The 21,664-nt window shown below is 51.4% G+C and overlaps 1 protein-coding gene across 7 annotated transcripts in view; it reads left to right on the forward strand.

Annotated features, from left to right (window-relative positions):
- Positions 1–21,664, forward strand: part of GRK4 (G protein-coupled receptor kinase 4) — a 54,431-nt gene that overhangs the window by 770 nt on the left and 31,997 nt on the right. For 4 of the 7 annotated variants that reach the window (XM_005666504.3, XM_021100940.1, XM_005666506.3 and 1 more), the window contains exons 2-4: positions 9,582–9,677; positions 12,216–12,328; positions 16,050–16,127. The exons of 1 other annotated variant lie outside the window; for it this stretch is intronic. In XM_005666504.3, coding sequence (XP_005666561.1) covers positions 9,582–9,677; positions 12,216–12,328; positions 16,050–16,127 — 287 coding nt within the window. The remainder of the gene's footprint in view (positions 1–9,581; positions 9,678–12,215; positions 12,329–16,049; positions 16,128–21,664) is intronic. 2 more of the 7 variants (XM_005666505.3, XM_021100942.1) reach the window with 1 other exon arrangement.

A 21,664-nucleotide genomic window follows, 5' to 3' on the forward strand; every position in this document is an offset into this window, starting at 1 on the left:
CCCCCCTAAGGCTTAAGCTGCTTGGTCCCCTTTCAGCACCGCCTGACCCAAGTGAAGGTAGCCCGCGCTCTGCTCTGGTCCGTCTGAAGTCGCAGGGTCGCAGCGTTGCTTCAGCACCAGGCGACCCGTGTCCTACTGACCTGAGAGGGAGGAAGCCAGGCCAGCGAGTGAAGCCAGCAGAAGAGAACCATGTCTTGGTGGGATCTAAAGGACAAGAGGAGAATCCTGTAATCTACCCTGGCGAGGCCCTTCCAAGGGTGTTTAGCCTGTTAATTTTGACATAGCTTCTTGGCCTTTAGGTGTGAGAAGGTGTCTCAGACTTGACGGTGACAAGAGTGGATTTTAGCCCCACTAACGTGTTGAGTGAACAAGTCAGTAAGACTTAAGTGTGAAAACAGCAGTTGGCTCCGCCCTGCTCGAGACTCCAGGAGTAGAATCTCTGTCGAGGACCAGGTGTCTTCTCTCCTGCCTCTGGAGAGATGGGAGAGCAGGCAGCAGCGTCTGCCCGTGGTTCTTCCGTCCCTTCCCTCTTGCGCAGTCAGAGTCAGAGAACAGAAAGTACCTGCAGAAGGCTGCATAGTTAAGACAATTTGAAGGAGCGTTTTCTGCTCCATCTCCCAGGGCTTCCGTCCTGGGTGCAGAGTGCAAAGAGGTGCTCCAGGGGACTTGGGGATGCTGTTGAAAAGCGTCAGTAAGTTCATCTTGTGATTGGGGTAGTGAATACTGTGCTGTGTGAGAAATGAACCTGGCACACAGATGTTTCAGACTTGGGTTGTTTTTTTTTAAGTACCCCCCCTTTCCCATTTTGTCCTAAGTGCCTTTCTCTCAACACCCTGGAGATTCCGAATCAGAAATTCTTTTTTCTTTTCTTTTTTTTTTTTTTTGTCTTTTTAGGGCTGCACTGGCGGCATATGGAGGTTCCCAGGCTAGGGGTCCAATTGGAGCTGTAGCCACCAGTCTACAACAGAGCCACAGCATCGTGGGATCTGAGCCTCGTCTGTGATCTACACCACAGCTCATGGCAATCCTTCATCTACTGAGTCAAACCCGTGTCCTCATGGATGCTAGTTGGGTTCACTAACCGCAGCGCCATAACAGGAACTCAGGTTTTTTGTTTGTTTGTTTGTTTTGCTTTTTAGAGCCGCACCCGCTGCATTTGGAGATTCCCAGGATAGGGATCGAATTGAAGCTGTAGCTGCCAGCCTATGCCATAGCCACAGCAATGTGAAGCAGAAATTCTTGAAGTAACAGGGAGTGATAGAATTAGCTACTAAGTTTGGGGTTTAAATGGAAGGACTTTGAGTTAAGAAGTAGTGAGCTTTTATTATTATTATTATTATTTTTTATTTTTTATTATTTTCACACTGTACAGCAAGGGGGTCAGGTCATCCTTAGATGTATACATTGCAGTTACAGTTTTTTCCCCCATATTATTTATTTTTAATTTTTTTTTTTTCCAGACAGCAATCCAAGAGCGCAACAGCAGTGACCCAAGCCGCTACAGTGATAAAGCCAGATCTTTAACTCACTGTGCCACCAGGGAACTCTAGAAGTAGTGAACTTGAATTTTGTAGCGTGCTTTTTATATTGAGAGTTGTAGGAGTTCCTGCTGTGGCTCAGCAGTTAACAAAACTGACTAGGATCCGTGAGGATGCGAGTTCGATCCCTGGCCTCGCTTAGCGGGTTAGGGATCCAGCGTTGCTGTAAACTGAGACTTTATGGTGTGAAGAGAGGGTTTTAGCCCAACTTATGGTTTGATTGAACAAGTTAGCAAGACTTCAGTGTAAAAGCAGAAGTTGGCTCAGGCCTGCTCGGGGACCCCAGGTGTGGTGTAGGTCGCAGACTCAGCTCGGATCGGGCGTGGCTGTGGCTGTGGTGGAGGCCGGCAGCTGTAGCTCCGATTAGACCCCTGGCCTGGGAACCTCCATATGCCACGGGTGCGGCCCGAAGAAAAAAAGAGTTGGAAGAGAGACCTCACTGTCCGTGTGCCAACCTGAATTATCATGAGTAGAAGAGCTGCGGCGGCGGGGAGTCCTCAGAGCGTGTGGCTCCGGCAGCACTTGACTGGGGCTGGCGCCGCTCACTCTGAACTCCGCGTTGGTCAGAGACGGGAAGCGTCCTCCGACTGAGGCTAAAACGGCTTTCTTTCCCCTCTGCCTTCGTATGTGGGTATAATGTACCACCAGGGAATAGTGTACCAAGCAGGCTTCCTTATAACGCTGTAGAGCTTAGACAGCGAGGTGAGGATAAGTGGCCTAGAAACGCTGATGAAAATGGAAGCACGGCTTTCTGCCTAGAGCCTAGGACGGCGGTGATAGTCTCCCAAGAGTTAGCTTTCCTTTTCGTTCCCTACAGTATTATGGTGTCGAGACTCATGGGGCCTGTCCCCAGGCAGTGTTGAAAGAGCTGTTGGCGCTCCCTGGTGGCTCGGCGGGTCCAGGATCTGGCATTGACGTGCTGTGCTGTGGGTTCAGTCCCCGGGCCAGGGACTTGCGGGCCTCAGGCACAGCAGAGAGCGAGCGAGCGGGAGTTAGGATGCCAGTGTGGTCACTGTTTAGAGAAGTAGAATTCGGAATACCAGAAAGATGGGGCGTTCCCGTTGTGGCGCAGCGGAAACGAATCCAGCTAGAAACCATGAGGTTGTGGGTTCGATCCCTGGCGTCGATCAGTGGGTTAAGGATCCGGCGTTGCCATGAGCTGTGGTGTAGGTCACAGACGCGGCTCGGATCCCGAGTGGCTGTGGCTGTGGTGTAGGCCGGCGAGTACAGCTCCGATTAGACCCCTAACCTGGGAACTTCCGTATGCCAGGGGTGCGGCCCTAGAAGAGAAAAAAAAGGAAAGAAATATTAGAAAGATGTGAATACTAAGTGCCAAGCGTTGGTTATGATTTAGGGCTGTTTTCCCAAGATGTAAACTGTGTTTACTTGCTTTAGAAGCTTATAGACTATTTCTCAGGAAATGTCCTCCTGGACTTGTGTCTGTTTGTGGTTAGTCCCTCATTTGGTCTCTCTGGTTCACATGTTAGGAAGTTATCATCCAAAACACAGCACGACATGAAGTTCCCGTCGTGGGGCAGCAGAAGCCAATCCGACTAGCACCCCTGAGGTTGCAGGTTCAGTCCCTGGCCTCGGTGAGTAGGTTAAGGATCTGGCGTTGCCGTGAGCTGTGATGTAGGTCGCAGACACAACTCCAATCCCATGTTGCTGTGACTGTGGTGTAGGTCGCAGACGTGGCTCGGATCCCGCATGGCTGTGGCTGTGGTGTAGGCCAGAAACTGTAGCTCTGATTAGACCCCTAGCCTGGGAACCTCCGTATGCCGAGGGCACGGCCCTAAAAAGACAAAAGACAAAAAAACACCAAAACACAGCACGGCGGTTATTTGTCGGTCCTGGGAATCACTGTTTTGGTTTAACGTTTTTATTAGTGAGTCCAGTCCTTTTTTAGATTTGTTTCAGGTAACATCAGCGTCGTTCTCTTTTTGGTCTCAGATAGGTTTGTTAGCAGGTGGCACTCAATTGGAGAAGTCGCGTGTGTGTCCTGGTGCCTGGAGCACTCTAAGGACGTGTGAAGTGATCCTTTTGTTAGTAAAGTGAAACACAAAAATCACTCTTCTTTTGAGAGTTGGGATTTTTTCTTCCCCTTGCAATACACTTGTTAAGCAATTTATGACCATTAATCGCTTTAAATAAGCTGAGGCTTTTTCCCATCATACTTCTGAGGAGACTGGAATTCCATTTTACCTCGTAGAGCAAGTGCCGCATCAGCGCAGACAGGGCCCGTGTGACCTGGGTACCTTGAGTACGGGTTTTGATCTTGTATTTGGCAGTTCCGTTCTGATTTCAGCTTGTGTGAGACCGCGCGTTTCTTTCCGCTCCACGCCTGCAGCTAGTTGGTGTGCCTGTGGCGTTAATGCTTTCTTGCTGAGCCTCCTCCCAGGATCTTTAGTTGCAAGGAGCTGCTGGAAGGAGCTTGTAAGCCTTTTGATCCCAAAGGTGTGATGGCCCACAGTTTCGTTCCTTGCTTGCACTTCATTTGTTTCTACACCCGAGAGGGAGGGAAGGCGTTTTCGTTGCGTAGATGAGCAACTTTTTGTGTTCCTTTGAACACATGTTCCTGTAAGTTTTGGCCCTTCTTGCTTTTTCTCTTGTTTGCTTCTTTCCGCCTTTCAGGGCCCAGTTCGCCTTCATCCTCCTCATAGTCTCTGTTCTTCCAGCCCAGAGGCACTCTGCTGTCTGGGAATTTGGAACTTGAGGTTCAGAGCACAGGGTTGTCAGTGGTGCTTTCTCGGGCTGAGCTGGAGTCTGTGTAAGGGCAGGACGTAGCTCTCCCCTTTTTTAGCCTTACGGGCTGGCCTGTGATTGATGCGTAGTCAGCAATTGGAGATGAAGGGGCAATTGGTTATTTTCTAAACTCGAGAATGAGAAGGGGAAATGGATGCTGAAAACCGAAGAGTTGAATTGCTAAGGAAGAGGTAAAGCGTGCTGCGGGCTTGGCCGCAGCGCCCGGTGGCCGGCAGGAACCGCTGGCTCTGTCCGGGCAGCGTGCGAGTGCTTCTTGCGCATCCCCACCCCCACCTCTGGCTGCTCCTGTGCCTCCTGGACTCTTGGCAGTTCTCCTTCGCCGTGCTGAGGAGAGGCTGCTTGGAGCCACGCGGGACTGCGCTTGGCGCTTAGGAAGCGTGGCGGCTGTGGCTGTAGGTTTGTCTTGTCCGGAGTCGGGGTGAGGAGCCGGCAGGCTAACATCGCAGTTGTGATCCTGACTGCTTGTCTCTGGCCTGTTCTCATTCTTAGGGTTTCCAAAGGCAGAGCTTCTCTCTTCCTGAATCCCCAGGTCTTTGAATCGCATTTACCCTTGAGCTTTGTTAAGCTCATTGCGGCACACCAGCCCGCTCTCCTCTCCTTGTCCCCTGCAGCAGAGTGTGCCTGCCCCTTCTTGCCTCCAGGCTGTGCCCTTGTGCCTGGCACAGCCTTGTTCTCCTCCACAGTCTGGCTCTGGGGAAGGTCCACCTTCCTCCAAGGTGTCCTCACCGCGCCCCTCGAGCCACTACCAGCCCAGCAGGAGCTGCCGATGCTCTGGGCACCCTCGGGGCAGCTTTGAGTCTCCCTTTGGGTGTCACCAGCCTACAGCACTGTGCTGGCCCCAGCCTGGTCTCTGCAAGTGCCCAGTGATGGCTGAAGGACAAGAGAGCACGTCTCTGGAAGACGTTACTGGGGGTAACCAGGAATTACGTTTGCAGAATAAACTGTGCTTCTAGACCTGCAGTCTGGAAATGGGCAGCAAGATCTGAGGTTTTATTCAACTTTGGGATATCAGTCGGCTCCGTACTTGTAAATGCTAAGTGCTTTTTATTTCATTTTGAAGGAATATTTTCATCGTTGTGTTAAATCGGCGTTAAAATGATGATTGTATCTGCAGCGCCACCTGCGGGCCCCTCTCCTTTGATGTTCATCGCCAGCAGAGGGCAGAGCCAACCCGAGCGAGTTACAGGGTTAGCAGAAGGCCGGGCACAGGTGTTTTCTTTTCAGAGGGTAAAGCTCTGTTTCCATCGAGTTGAAGGAGAGCTCCTAGTTCAGGGGACCCAGGGCGAGTTACCTTTGCAGCCCTTTTCCGCTGTGCTGACCCCCTCACTCCCTGGCAGGACGCTGTGCCTGACTGAGCATTGGCGTCGTAGCCCCTTTTATGAGTGGTGTTCTGGAAACCGATGCTGGCACATCCTCAGGCCCTGGATGTGTGAGGCTGACCGGCTGCCGAAGGGGGGTGTCTTCCCTGAATGGGCTTATTCCTCCCTTTGGTAGTGAAGTGACTTGCCCAAGGCCGTGTTGCTAGCAGGTGGCAGCGTCGGGGTTCAAACCCAGTCTGTCTGGCCCCAAGTTCACGTGCTAACCCACCGTGCGATGCGTCTGTTGAAAGGCTTCCCCTGCTTACTGCACTTAGTGGAAATGGGTTGACATTTTGTCTTTAGCGTCTGGCAGGACACCAGCTTCCTGAAGGTGGGAAGCTGGCTCTCTGCCTGTGGGAGACACAGGTGACAAAAGGTGGGATGGGGCAGGGAAGGTGGGGCCTTGAGTCTTCATCTCTGTCCCAGCATCCGGAGCTCAAGAGCCAAGGCTGTGGCTCAGGGTCACGGGCGCTGCCGCGGGGGCGGAAGTGGGGGTGGGGCTCCCGGGATGGGTCGGGGCCTGACCTGGAGCCCCTCTGCTGGTGTGTCTTTAGGAGGTTTGCCGGCAGGCTGGCCGTGGGGCCCAACCCCGGGGTTCTTGAAGGAACGCCCTTTCCTAGAGCTGAGAATGCAGTCGTCCCCACTGCTTCTGTTCTGCTTCCTTAAAGATAACCAACACTTTAAATTTGTATTTGTTTTCTTACTTTACGGCCACACCCACACGTCCTGGGGATGGGGCCCACGTCAGTGCCATGAGTGCCCTCATAAGCCAGCCCCCGGGGGCTCGCCCATCCCCCGTGCCCCGTGAGGACGCCACCTGTGAACCAGGACGCAGGCTCTCCTCGCCAGCGCCCTGGCCGCAGACCTCAGCTCCGGAGCGTCGAGGCGCAGGTGTCTGTGGTGTTGGGTTCCAGCCGCCCAGACGCACTGCCACCTCTCCAGGGCCGACACACTGATTCTTTGCGTGGTTCCTGCTGTAGTCGTCCTGGTGGCTTTTCTGGAGCAGAGTCCTGATGGTTTCAGACTCCAGGAGCTTCCTGCTGTTTGACGAGGAGACGAGAGTCACTTGAACCGAGTCCTCCGTCTCCTCGTCCCTGTCCGTGTGGTGATGTCACTGTTCGTAATTCTCACGTCAGTTTTCTCTAGACCTTCAGTTAAGCTTAGAGCACTCATTCTCGGTTTCTTCTGATGGTATTTGAGCCAAAATATTTCCAATAAAAAAGAAAAAGCGTTTTCGTTTTTGGTGATTGGAACATTGATAAACGCTTGTCAGGAGCTCTTGTTGTGGCTCAGTGGGTTATGAACCTGGGTGGTATCCATGAGGATGCACTTTCGATCCCTGGCATTGCCCAGTGGGTTAAGGATCGGCGTTAGGTGTGACCCTAAAAAGAAAAAAAAATTGTTGCAATAGCCTTTCCTTTTTTGGCTGCACCTCTTGCACTTCCTGGGCCAGGGATCAAACGCACAGCGCAGCAGCGACCTGAGCCACTGCCGCGACAACGCCGGATCCGAGTGCTCACTGCCCAACAGACCTTAACACTGTACCGTACGTCCTTTCTTTCAAGAAATAAACGTTACGGGTATATTTGAAACACCTGTGTATCTCTCCAAGGTCCCAGGCCCTTCCCTCATTCCCCAGAGATAACCAGGGTCTCTGTGAACTTGAGTTTTGGGGGTTTTTTGGTTTTGCTTTTTAGGGCCACACCCGCAGCACATGAGGTTCCCAGGCTAAGGGTTGAATCAGAGCCACAGCCTACACCACAGCCACAGCAACATGGGATCCGAGCTGTGTCTGCAACCTACACCATAGCCACAGCACGGTACCGCCGGATCCTTAACCCACTGAGTGAGACCAGGGATTGAACCCACATCCTCATGGTTATTAGTTGGGTTTGTTTCTGCTGAGCCACAATGGGAACTCTCAGGAAGCCCATTTGTATTGAAATAGTTCTAAAATTTTTAATGGAATTCGTGTTCTAGCACATGGTATGTTATTAGAGTATAAATGACAAGGCATGTAAAACACAGGCTAATTAAGTGCATCTTTTAAAGATCTGTGAGTGTGAGGCTCTCGTTACTCTGTTGGAGTAGGGCTTTTAAGCCGAGGGCTGGCCTTGGGCTCACCTGCCCCTGTGTGTTGACCAGTACAGCTATAGAGAAGGGATGGCTGGCCTCCTGGTGTGAGAGCTCAGGGCTGGGCCGTCTGGTGTCTGAACGACTGACCACCAGGCACAGAGCTGCCTACAAGGGGGTCTCCGAAGCACCTGCAGACAGTCTGGCAGCTGGTCTGGCACCTGTATCGTAATTTCAGAGTAGTGATTGTGGAGTCTCTTGGTGATGAACCCGCAGGTCCTGCTAATGTGATTGTATGCTTGCCTACCTTTATGGTGGAGGGGAATGATGGATTTTAGTGGGCAATTTGTGAAAATAAAAGATTACTTTCTCAGAGTTCCTGTTGTGGTGCTGCAGAAACGAATCCAGCGACTATCCATGAGGCTGTGGTGTGGTGGCTGTGGTGTAGTCCGGCAGCTGCAGCTCCTATTTGACCCCTAGCCTGGGAACCTCCATATGCCACGAGTGTGGCCCTAAAAAGCAAAAAAAAAAAAAAAAAAAAAAAAAGATTTTCTTTTCATCTGAATTCACGGACACTCTGATATCTGCTGTGGTTCCCAGGTTAAGAATCTTGTTCCAGGAGTTCCTTGGTGCCTCATCAGGTTAAGAATCTGGCGTTGTCACTGCTGTGACTCTGGTTTGATCCCTGGCCTGGGAACTTCTGCATGCTGCGGCTGCAGCAAAAACAACTTTTAAAGAATCTTGTTCTAAAATAGTAATATATTGGAGTTCCCCTTGTGGCTTAGTGGAAATGAATCTGAGTAGTATCCATGAGGATGCGGGTTCGATCCCTGGCCTCACTCAGTGGATTAAGGATCTGGCGTTGCCGTGAGCTGTGGCCTAGGTCGCAGACATGGCTTGGAGCCCAAGTTGGCTATGACTGTGGGGTAGGCTGGCAGCTCTAGCTCTAATTTGAACCCTAGCTTAGGAACTTCCATATGCCAGAGGTGCGGCCCTAAAAAGCAGAAAAAATGAAATAAAATAAAATAGCAGTATATTGTTCATAGCTACACAAACACACACACACGCAAATATTTACAGATGGATGGGAATAATACATATTAAATTCATGATTGTGACTGACGGTATATGTCACAAAATTATAAAAGTGATTACGATTGGCACAACGTGGTAAATCATCTGTAATTCAAAAAGTAGTTGTGGCACATTCATGGTAGAGACGAAGTCAGAAACCTCTCACTCTCCAGCAGGCTTCACAGACCAGGAGCCACTGGGTCGAGGTCTTCTTCACGGGGTACGGTGGGTATCTTGGCCGTCCTGGTTGTCGATGAAGGCACAGCCCTGTGACAAAGGCGATGTCCTCATTGGTCCAGAAGGGTCACTTGAGTTCGGAGCCCAGCCTGCCCGCGGACCGGCTCTAAGGCCTTGGGCAGATGACCCCACGTTCCTGCCTTGTTTCCACGCCTGTGAGGTCAGGGCTACAGCAGGGGCTCTCCACCAGCGCCGGCCCCGAGGGGCGGGCTCGGAGAGCAACCCGTGAGCTTCCGCAAGGGGGGCTGGCTCGCGGGCAACTTGCTGTAAGAGCCGCTTGGTGCCTTGCCCAGCGCCACCTGGCTCTTGCCCTGCTCCCCCTCAGCCCTCTGAGCCTCTCCCATCTCCAGTTTTTCCGTCCACTCGGTTCTCGAACCCTCTCTGCTGTCTGCTCCGGGGGATTCTCACACACGGTCAGGCCGCCTTCCGGATGGCTCATCGCAGGCGTCCCCGCGGCTTAGCCAGGGCACACTGGTGGACGCAGCCACTGGAAACGGCCTCTCTGACGGTTAAAAATGCCTCTTGTTTCGGAATTTAGGAGGACGTAGCAAGAAAAGCGGTCGTAGCAAGAAATGGAGGGAGATGCTGAGGCTGCCCCCGGTCAGCCAGTGCAGCGAGCTCCGGCAGTCCCTCGGTGAGTGAGCAGGCCGGCCCGCCCGGGTCCCGAGGTCGTGTCCGGCGTTGTACCGAGCCTCTGGGAGACGTCACTCTTTCTTGCGTCCGTGTTGGCTTCAGATGTCGCATTATGGGCGCTCCTCACGTCTCGGTGACTCCTCCTAGGAAAACCCTGTCGATTTCCTGGAGTTCCCACTGTGGCGCAGTGGTTTCATGATCTGGCTTTTTTCTGTGGTGCTGCAGGTTCAACCCCTGCCCAGCACAGTGAGTTAGGGATCTGGCGTTGCTGCAGCTGTGGCATAGGTTTGTGGCCGCAGCTCAGGTTTGACCCCTGGCCTGGGAACTTTCACATGTCGCAGGGGTGGCTGGGGAAACACCCAACTCTCAACTTTTAAAAAATACCACTTTTTGACTACCTTGTGTCCTTTGTTTTAAATTTTTAATTTTTTTGTCTGTGCCCTCAGTGTGCAGAAGTTCCCAGGCCAAGGGTCAAACCTTTGTCACACCACACCAGTGGCAATGCTGGATCCTTAACTGCGAGGCCACCGAGGAACGCCTGTTTTTAAAATACAGTTAGTGACTATCCCTAAAATGAAATGTGGTAGCAAACTCGGGCAAAGAGGGTTGTAGGATTTCTGCAGTACCGTTGCTGACAGTTGTTGAAACAAGCAGTTGTGCCCTGGCAACCAAAGTTTATATCCTTGTGTGTATTTTCCACATGCAAATCCAGGCATACGAAGTGGGACTTAGAGTCCTTGATATACCTGGCATCAGTAAACCCTTTAGTTGAGAAATTTGTTGTGGCTTGCTTGCTTTTCATGAATTTCATTCAGTTCTTCACCGTTAGAGCTGCTCTAGGAGGACCTCGACATCAGTGTGTTCAAGTTCGGCGCCACTGCCGAAAGAGCAGCTGATTTTTCTTGCTGAAGTTGAACTGAACCTAAAATTTTGCGTCACATCTCTCGCAGTACTTTGAGCAAATATTAGCGCCTTATTCTCAAAACAGTATCCGTATTTGGGGTAAAGTAAGTTATACAACATATTATCGCACTGAAAAGGAAAAAAAAAACAGTTAAAAAAATCATTAGGCGTTCCCATTGTGGCTCAGCAGTAATGAACCCGACCAGGATCCATGGAGTGTGGGTTCCACCCTGGCCTCGCTCAGTGGGTTAAGGATCAGCGTTGCCGTGAGCGGTGGTGTAGTTCTCAGATGCAGCTCGGATCCCAGTTGCTGTGGTGGAGGCTGGTGGCTACAATTCCAATTTGACCCTAGCGTGGGAACTTCCATATGCTGAAGATGTGGCCCTAAAAAAAAAAAAAAGTCACTAAAGCAGAGTTCCCGCCATGGCACAGTAGGTTAAGAGTCGACTGCAGCTGCTCTGGTTGCTGTGGAGGCACAGGTTCAGTCCCCAGCCTGGCGCAGTGGGTTAAAAGGATATAGCACAGCTATGGCTTGGATTCAGTCCCTGGTCCGGGAACTTCCATATGCTGTAGGTGAGGCCATAAAATTAAAAAAAGAAAAGAAAAACTCCCTAAGCCTGTGCAGTGTGTGTTACTAGTGAAAGAATGGGAAGGGAGGGATCAAAATGAAAAAGAGCTTTTAAAAAAATCTAATTTAGGAGTTCCTGTCGTGGCTCAGTGGTTAATGAACCCGACTAGGAACCACGAGGTTGCGGGTTTGATCCCTGGCCTCCCTCAGTGAGTTAAGGATCCGGCTTTGCCGTGAGCTGTGGTGTAGGTCGCAGACATGGCTCATATCCTTTGTTGCTGTGGCTCTGGCGTAGGCCGGTGGCTACAGCTCCAATTCGACCCCTAGCCTGGGAACCTCCATATGCCACGGGTGCGGCCCTAAAGAGACAAAAGACAAAAAAAATAAAATAAAAAACCTAACTTAGTGCATTTCCTGTGGTGTTATTTCCCATGCATGTAATTTGTGCCAAACACATGGAGTGAGTGGCGCAGTGGAAGGCCAGACCCAGACCTCTTTCCTGCCTCTTTGTTCCCCGAGGAATGCCCCCTGTACCCCCACCTCAAGTCGTTCTTCTGGAAGGGGAGCTATGGCTTTCTTTTATTTTTTAATTAAAAAATTTTTTCCTTCTTTTTGTCTTTTTAGGGGCACACCCACAGCATATGGAGGTTCCCAGGCGAGGGGTCGAATCGGAGCTGTAGCCACCAGCCTCCAACACAGCCACAGCAACTCGGGATCTGAGCCACAACAGCGACCTACACCACAGCTCACAGCAACGCCGGATCGTTCACCCACTGAGCAAGGGCAGGGACCGAACCCGCAACCTCATGGTTCCTAGTCGGATTCGTTAACCACTGCGCCACGATGGGAACTCCCATGTGCCTTTCTTTATCAGTTCTTCCAGCTGCCTTTGGCTCTGCCCAGCAGGTACTTTGATTTTAAGTATTCCTGCTAGGCCAGTATAAATCGTAGGTAAAACAGTGGTTTGGAAGATAATCCTGCAGGTACTCCTCTTGACTTTTAGAGAGTCGGGTGAAAGCGGTCAGGTTCAGAAAAGCGTGTGTTTGTTTCCTGTCCCTCTTCACCCAGAGAAGGAGTACAGCAGTCTGTGTGACAAGCAGCCCATCGGAAGACTCCTCTTCAGGCAGTTCTGTGCGACCAGGCCTGCGCTGGGGAGGTGCGTCGAGTTCCTGGATGCCGTGGTAAGGCCGTCGCTCAGGCTCAGCCACCCGGTCATGTGCTTCTGCAAACGAAAAGCCAGGCTGAGCTCTCGGAGGGGACACCTCGGGCGGGGCCTTGGTGCCACGTTGCTTTTTTGGGTTAAAGCGCGGGAAGAGGCAGTTTGTGTCTCTCCCTCTCCAGGTGTCTGGTGAGTGACTTTGAAACCTGCCACTTCAGCCTGAAGGAGGTGGGAGCCGCTGATGAAGACAGCACGCCCGCCGTCTAACTTCCTCTAGCGCTGCCGTGGGCCTAAACCGCTCTAACCGGAGGGGCCACGGAGGGAAGGGAGCCGCTCTAAGGAGGAGGGCCACGCTGCGCGGAACTCGCTGTGGTTTATGAGTTCTCCAGCGTTCCCATGTGTCCAGTCTGATACTTGCTGTGATTCCCCTTAGGTAAAGAAATTCTATGCTTCTAAACCCTTAGAGCTATCACTGGCAAGCCCAGAAATTCCAAAAGTACAAGGTTGAGAAGCAGCTTAACAAGAGGTTGGTAGGACTTAATAGAAAAGCCCTCTTCTGTAGTTCCCGTCGTGGCGCAGTGGTTAACGAACCCGACTAGAAACCATGAGGTTGCGGGTTCGGTCCCTGGCCTTTCTCAGTGGGTTAATGATCTGGCGTTGCCGTGAGCTGTGGTGTAGGTTGCAGACGCGGCTCGGATCCCGCGTTGCTGTGGCTCTGGCGTAGGCTGGCGGCTACAGGTCCGATTCGACCCCTAGCCTGGGAACCTCCATGTGCCAAGGGAGCGGCCCAAGAAATAGCAAAAAGACAGACCAAAAAAAAAAAAAAAGAAAAAAGAAAAGCCCTCTTCCTCTTGGAGTTCCTGTTGTGGAGCATCGGCAGCGAACCCCACCAGGAACCACGAGGGTGTGGCTTTGATCCCCGGCCTCACTCAGTAGCTAAGGATCCAGTGTTGCTGTGGCTGTGGTGTAGGCCGGCCGCTGTAGCTCTGATTTGACCCCTACCTGGGGACCTTCGTATGCCGTGGATGCGGCCCTAAAAAGCAAAAATATAAATAATGAAAAATTTTTAAATTTAAAAAACAAATTTATTTTAAAAAAAGAAAAGTCCTCTTCGTTATTTGTACCAAGAACGTGGCACTTTCTTTCTCTGCTTTGGCCTGTCCTGGTTACACCAGTGACTGTCGGCTAATGATTGTGTGCGGGGTACTGTCCTATATCATTGAGTTTTTCTCCTTTTTTTTCCCTCTGACAAAGCTTTAAAAATAATGTATTTCTTCAGGAAAACACTTGAGGCGTTCCTGTTGTGGCTCAGCAGAAACGAATCTGACTAGCATCCGTGAGGACACAGGTTTGATCCCCGCCCTTGCTCAGTGGGTCAGGGATCCTGCGTTGCCGTGAGCTGTGGTGCAGGCCAGCAGCTACCGCTCCAATTCAGTCCCTGGCCTGGGAACCTCCATTTGCCTCGGGTTCGGCCCTTAAAAAAAGAAGAAGAAAGGAAAACATTCGAGGCTCTCGCCTATTTTGTTTGCTTCCCGGTCCCTGGGCCCCCAGCCCTTTCCTTCCCGGTGCCTGTGTCCTGGCGGAAAGAAGGCATCGTTTGGCTCAAGTCTGGACCTGTGAGCTCGGGAGTAGAATGTGGTGTCTCTGCGTGTGGGCGCTGTTTGCTGAGCTACTGTATTTGAAGAACCTACAATTCTTCTTTTTCTCCAAAATGGCTGAACTGCTTTGTTAAAATTCTTTTTGGATCAAATCTTCAGCTGGTTGCTAGGTGCCCGGGAGCCGTCTGAGCCGTTTGACGGCGAGCTGTCCGAGGCGGCGGGTTTTGGGTTCTGGTGGTGGCTGTGTGGGGGACTGAATGGCGCCTGCTGTGCCGTCCCAGTGTTGTTGGCACCGCAGGTTCTCTGAGCTCCTTGAGTTGGAAAAATGGCTTCTCACCTGATCCCCCTCACGGCACCTGACAGGGTTGTTTGCTCTGTTCCCTGCTTAGTGTTTGTTGAATGAATGAATGACATCTTTTTATTTTTTTTAATTTATTTGTGGGGTTTTTTTAATGAATGACATCTTGACTGCAGTGTCAGTCAGCTTCCAATGAGAGAAACAGAAGCACTAAGAGGTATATATTGAGAGATTTATTGCAAGGAGTTGGCCTACATGATGACACGGTCTGGCTGAGCAAGCCTGAAAGCTGTAGGGCAGACCGTCAGAAAGGGCAGGACTGCTCTCTCCAGAACCAGGGTGAAGCTGCTGTCCTAGAGCAGAATTTCTTCGAGGAAGCCTCAGCTCTGTTTGTGAGGCCTTTCAAGTGATTCCATCAGGCCAACCCAGATTGCCCCCGACACGCTTCCTGACTTGAGGCCCACTGGCGGAGACTCTGTCCTCGTGTAACCGCTGCGTCGGTGTTTGGATTTCTGGAGGTTGTGGCTTGTGTGGTTGGCACATCAGCAGATCACAGAGTCACCACCCTGCCTTTGCTGCTGATTGCCTGCCCTGTGGTGTCCAGAGCCGTATGATCTGGGAGAGAGGTGTGCCCGTCCCTGCTGCTGATGAGCGTGACAGCCTCGCAAACGGAGCGTGAAGCTGGCTCTGATGGTCATGGCTGGGGAGGGTCACAATGAAGGGTGACGGAGGGTTCCGAGCCACGGGGGCTCGTCTGGGGCGCTCTTAGTGTGCGTGCGACACCCGCTTCCTCGGGGCTGGTCTCCTCGCCTCTCTCTTCGCTCCACCTGCCTTTTCACTCACTGCGCTCCTGAGGCCCCAGGCCTGCGCCTCCGTGTCATCGGCATCGTTGAGTGGCTTCTGTGAGTGCTCTCATCTGGGCCTTTGTCGTCGCTCTGTTTGCGTTTTTGTTTTGGTTGAGCCCGTGGCGTGTGGAAGTTTCCAGACCAAGGATGGAACCCGTGCTGCAGCAGGGATAATGCCAGATCCTTAACCTGCTGCGCCACCGGGAACCTCTCTCCTCTTTGCTTTCTCTCTTCTCTTTCTCTTCCACGTCTTGTTCCTGGAGTTTCCCTTATGGATGTTTAGCTGTTGAGCAGGTTCTGCTTTTGACGGCTCCTGTTTTCTGGCCTGTGTGGCGTCACCCCCACCTGAGTGTGGATGTCTCCCACCCAGGAATCGCCGGCCTCGACCGTCCTGGGACCTCTGCCTGCCGGTGTCCCCGCACCTCTTGGACTTGTCGTTCTTTCCTTTTTTTAAGAGTCGCACCTGCGGCCTTTGCGAAGTCGCAGTCTAGGGGTTGAATTGGAGCTGCAGCTGCTGGCCTACACCTCCGCCACAGCCATGCCAGATCCGAGCTGCCCCAGGTCAAGGCAACCCCGGACCCTTAACCCACTGCGAGGCCAGGGATCAAACCCAGATCCTCCTGGATACCAGTCGGGCTGGTTTCCGCTGCGCTGCCGCGGGAACTCCCCTCTCGGACTTTCCTAAAATTGCGTTGCCTAGAAAAGCCCAAGTGTGTTTTATTCCATTTTGCTTGGCCACGTCCATAGGCTGAAGACAGAAGGTGACGCGGAGAGTGTCGGGGAGTGTGTTGCTGTGCGACATTGTTAATCCTTTAAAAACATGGTTTTCCCCTCGTGGCTGTGAGTTTCCCGAGGAAGAGCTGCAGATACGTGATCAGTAGGCTGCTCTCTCCGGCTCTTAGGCGCCAGGTCAATTCCGCAAGTTAGAGACTCTTTGAAACATTACGAAGTCCGCTCAGGAGCTTAACTGACATTCTTCTGCTCTCTTGTCCCCACAACCAGGCAGAGTATGAAGTGGCTGCTGACGAGGACCAGGGAGCTTGTGGGCTCTCCGTCTTAGACACCTTCTTCGGGGACGAGGTGTGTGTCCGCTTCCGCGTGGAGGCGCCTGGATAACTGACCTCGGTAGTTGGGCTTCGGGTGCCAGCAAGTGTGTGAATGTCTGTGCTGCCTTGTAAGTGTTCTTGGTCTGTATTTTCCTTTGACTCACGGAGGAAGTGAGCAATGAAATCTCCTAAAAAGAACTTTTAGTTTCTCTGTTTCCTCAAACAGAATATAGAATTAGAGAATGTTATTTGCCGTTTTTCTCCTGAAAGCTTTAATGGGTCTTAGTTGTTATACTTTTTGACTCACCCGATTCCTGCAGTTTACTGTGTCCCTGAAATTAGAGTCCCTGCCTCCCTTCGTATGGCTTGCTTTTTGTAGGCCTCCAGGAGTCCTGAACCCGGGGCGGGCGCGCTGTCGTGGGCTGGCGGAGCTCCGCAGCAGCAGTGGCGGCTGCCAGGGGAACCCTGCCCTCAGCTCGGGCGTGTGTGAAGGTACCCAATGCTCGCCACAGCCTAGGAGGCCGGTGTGCTTTCCTGTCCGTCTTCAGATGACGAGGCCGAAATCAGAATGGGTGAACAGCTCACCCAAGGTCACACAGCTCGTTAGTGCCCAGTTAGTCCCGAGCTGGGAATCAAACAGGCAGAGACTGCAGCTGGAGAGCAGTGGTGACAACAGTGAAGCTGGAGAGCTGTTAGGTGGGGGCTCACTGCACAAAAGGCCAAAGGCCGGAGGGAAGGGCCGACGAACTAGGTGGTGGGCACAACGGTACAGCCACAGCCTGTGGGTGGCAGAGAGGGGATTCAGACCCTAACAGGCTTTGGCCCCAAAGCTTGGGCCACCCCAGCCTCAATCATTCTTTTCAAACGCAGCTGTTAACACCATCTACATATTTGTAGTTATGCCCAGGACACTGACACGGGGTGGGGAAGAGGTTTCATTTATCTAGTTTTTAATTTCTTCTTAGGGCAATACATGGAAGTTTCCAGGCTGTGGGTTGAGTCGGAGCTACAGCTGCCAGCCACAGCCACAGCCACGCAGGATCCGAGCTGCATCTGCGACCTACACTGCAGCTCATGGCAAGGCCAGATCCTCAACCCACTGAGCGAGGCCAGCGATTGAACCCGTGTCCTCATGTATGCTAGTAGGGTTTGTTTCTGCTGAGCCATGATGGGAACTCTGAAATCTTTTTTATTTACTTGTTTTTCCTTCTCCTTTCTTGAAGAGGTACTCACACAGCAGGGAAGGTTGTCAAGAAGAAAGACATAATTTGAGAAGTTACCCTGCAGATGTAGACGGGGCGTGGCCCACAGGCCCCTGTGCCTCCGCAGCTGGGAGCCTTGGGTGTGGCTGCCTGGAGAAGGCCTGGCTCCACGGCCTTTTCTGTTGACGTCGGCGGGGGAGCTCTGCTCGTGCTTTCCTCCCAAACGAGGAACAGCGGGTCACGGCACTGTTGTGCCTACTCTTGTTTCTTCTCTTTAAAAGCAGCAACAGTCTCTTTCTTGGCTTGTGTCCAAAGGGGAGCTCCATCACCCACATTGGATTACCCGGAACACCTAAAGCACCGAAGCAAGACTGTGCGTGTTCAGCCTTAAGTGTCTTTATCCTTTCACTCATTCTTAGTAATCTTTTCAAGATTCCCAAATATTAAAATTCACTCAAATTTGATTTAGAGTTTTTAAAAAAATCGTGACTGGAATTCCCGTCGTGGCGCAGTGGTTCACGAATCTGACTAGGAACCATGAGGTTGCGGGTTCGATCCCTGGCCTTGCTCAGTGGGTTAAGGATCCGGTGTTGCCGTGAGCTGTGGTGTAGGTCGCAGGCGCGGCTCGGATCCCACGTTGCTGTGGCTCTGGCGTAGGCCGGTGGCTACAGCTCCAATTGGACCCCTAGCCTGGGAACCTCCATATGCTGTGAGAGCAGCCCAATAAATCGCAAAAAAAAAAAAAAAAAAAAAAAAATCATGACCAAAACAAGTGGGAGGGAGTTCCCATCATGGCACAGCAGCAACAAATCCAGCTGGTATCCATGAGGATGCGGGTTTGATCCCTGACCTCGCTCAGTGGGTTGGGGATCAGGCATTACTGTCAGCTGTGGTGTAGGTGGTGTAGGTCGAAGATGCAGCTCAGATCCCGTGTTGCTGTGGCTGTGGTGCAGGCCAGCAGCTGTAGCTCCGATTAGACCCCTAGCCTGGGGAGCTTCCTGTGCTGCAGGTGCAGCCCTAAAAAGAAAAAAAAAAGTGACATTTATCCCAGGAATGTAAAATTAGTTCAACGTCTGATAATTAATAGAGGGTTTGGGATGGAAATGCTATAAAATTGGGTTGTGATGATCATTGTACAACTATAAATGTAATAAAATTCATTGAGATAAAAAATAAATAAATGAAAGAACATCTATCCCCCCAAATAAAATTTCAGAACTTTTCTCAAAAAAAATGTGATAATTAGTACATCATATTAAGTACAAAAACCTCACATGATTGTCTTAGTAGAGACAGAAAAAGCATTTGACTGAATCCAAAGACTCCTTTATAGTAAAAGCAGCAAATTGGGGACGGAATGGAACTTCCTCGACCTGGTAAAGGACATGTAGGAAATACAGCTAAAACCATACTTAAACATGAAAGGTCCGATGCTGTCCCCCTAAGATCGGGGACAAAATGATGTGCTTGCTTTCATCAGTTCTGCTTGATGCTGTACTGGACGTCCTAACGAGAGCAATTAGGCGAGAAAAATAGAAGATGCACAGGCTGAAGAGGAAGAAGTGAAGCTGTCTGTTTGCAGATGACATGATCTCGTTGCCCTAGTCCGTTCAAGATGCTGGAGCAGAACGCCGCAGGCTGGACGGCTTGTAAACAACCACGGTTTATTGCCTACAGGTCTGGAGGCTGGAAGGCCAAGGTCAGGGGGCCACCTCGGTCACCTTCTGCTGAAGGCTCTCTTCCCGGTCAAGAGCCGGCACTTCTCACCGTGTCCACACGTGGGAGAAGAGGCGTGGGATCTCCCGGGGCCTTTGTTACGAGGGCACCGATCCCACTCGTGAGAGCTCCATCCTTGACCTAAGCTCCTCCCAAAGGCCACCTCCTACTACCGTCGCTTCGGGGCTAGGCCTTCAGCCCGCAGATGGGCACACGTTCAGGTCATAGCACTGTGTGGAGAAAATCCTGAGGGATCCACCCACGTGGGGTGAGTTCAGCAGTGTTGCAGGATACTAGCTCTCCCTAGGAAATTTCATTGTATTTCCATACACTACCAATTAAAATCCCAAAATGAAACTGAAGCACTTCCATTTATAACATAAAAGAGGACTGAGTATGACAAAGGAAGTGCAACCCAGTACCCTTCAAAACATCATCGAAAGAAATCAAAGAACTGCAGTAAAGTGGAAATGGCCCCTGTTCCTGGACGAGATGTCCTCGTGTTCACCTGTGGAGTCAGCATAATCCCCATCGGAAGTTCCCTCTTCTGCAGACGTTAGCAAGCTGACCTTAGAATTCGTCCACATGCTAAAAGGATCCAGAACAGTTATAACAGTGTTGAAAACAAAGAACAGGAGTTCCTGCTGTGGCGCTGCAGCTGTGTCTCCGAATCAGTCCCCGGCCCGGGAACGTCCATGTGCCGTGAGCACAGCCATGGAATGAAAAGGGAAGAACAAAGGCAAGGACTCGTCAACTTCAGGACTTGCGGCAGAGCCACAGCAAGCCAGACGGCGTGGTACTGGCCTGGGCAGCAGATCAGTGGAAAGAATCCGGAGTCCAGGAGCATCATGTGACATGGGATAAGCTGCCGCGACAGTGCCGTGGGGGAAGAATAAAAGGTGCTGGGACAGCTGGGTGTCTGCATGCAGAGGTATCTGACCTCACACCACAGACAGAAGTTAACTTCGGATGGATCAAAGGTCTGATAGGAAGAGCTAGCACGCACCGTTCGGCTCGTAGGAAATCTCTAAGGTGAAAAACTCTAGGCGTGGATCTTTGTGACCTGGATTCAGATAGTGGTTCCTAGGCATGACATCAAAAGGACAGCAACAAGAGAAAAAACAGGTAGATTAGATTTCGTCAATATATGGTGCTTCAGAGAGCACTACGAAGGAAGAAAAACACAGGAGTTTCCGTCGTGGCGCAGTGGAAATGAATCCGACCAGGAGCCCTGAGGTTGCGGGTTCGATCCCTGGCCTTGCTCAGTGGGTTAAGGGTTCAGCATTGCCGTGAGCTGTGGTGTAGGTTGCAGAAGTGGTTCGGATCCTGCGTGGCTGTGGCTGTGGTGTGGGCTGGCAGCTATAGCTCCCATTAGACCCCTAGCCTGGGCACCTCCATATGCCGCAGGTGTGGCCCTAAAAAGACAAAAGACAAAAAAAAGAAGAAGGAAAAACACAGTCTATGGAATTGGAGAATATACTTGCAAATTCAGTTTCTGGTTAGGGGCTAGTGTCCAGAATATATACAGAGAGAACTAACAATTCAACAATAAAAGGCCCAACTAAAAACAATGCGGGTGTTTCATGTACTGTTTTAACGTAGACAAATAAACAGACATCTGCAAATCCTGCCCGCCTTTTCTTTCCCACCAGTGGACTTTCCTATCGGAGTTCTTTTTGTTTTTTTGCTTTTTAGGGCCACATGCAGCTATGGAAGTTCCCAGGCTAGGAGTCAAATCGGAGCTGCAGCTGCCGGCCTACAGCACAGCTGCAGCCGTGCTGCATCCGAGCCGCATCAGCGACCTATGCCACAACTGTCAGCAACACCAGATCCTTAACCCACTGAGTGGGGCCAGAGGTCGAACCTCTGTCCTCATGAACCCTGGTCAGGTTCATTACCACTGAGCCACAACGGGAACTCCATCTATCAGAGCTCTTAGTGTCCAAAACTTGAAAAAGCAAGGCACTGAGTCATGTGGTCAGTTTTCCCTGGCAACTACCTTTTCTGAAAAAGAATCCTTGCTCCTTAATTTAAAGCCCCAGAAGGAATCTCTGTTCCATTTTCTTGTGTTTGGCATCTGGCCAGTTGCCATGCCTAAGCCTGCCCTATGTTAGCCCCACTTCCTGCTCATGGAGGATTAGAAGTATTTTTCCTTTAGGTGGAAAATACTAAATTTCCATCAATGTAAGTTTTTTCTAAGATACCGAAAAAGGAGAGTTCCTATTGTGGCTCAGTGGTAATGAACCCAGCTAGTATCCATGAGGACAAGAGTTTGATCCCCGGCCTTGCTCAGTGGGTTAAGGATCTGGCATTGCCATGAGCTGTGGTGTAGGTAGAAGATGTGGCTCAGATCTGGTGTCGCTGTGGCTGTAGCTCCAGTTTCACCTCTAGCCTGGGAACCTCCATATGCCACAGGTGAGGCTCTAAAAAGAAAAAAAAAAATCTCTATTTGAAGTAAATCATTAAATAGTCCAGGGTGGGTGTGGGGGGGAGGTTAAGGCCACACGTGCGGCATATAGAAGTTCCCATGCTAAGGGTCGAATCAGAGCTGCAGTTGCAGTCCTACACCACAACTCTCGGGATCCTAGCCACGTCTGCGACCTGCACCACAGCTCACGGCAATGCCGGATCCTTAACCCACTGAGTGAGGCCA

This window comes from Sus scrofa, chromosome 8 (assembly GCF_000003025.6).
Source record: "Sus scrofa isolate TJ Tabasco breed Duroc chromosome 8, Sscrofa11.1, whole genome shotgun sequence".
NCBI lineage: Eukaryota > Metazoa > Chordata > Mammalia > Artiodactyla > Suidae > Sus > Sus scrofa.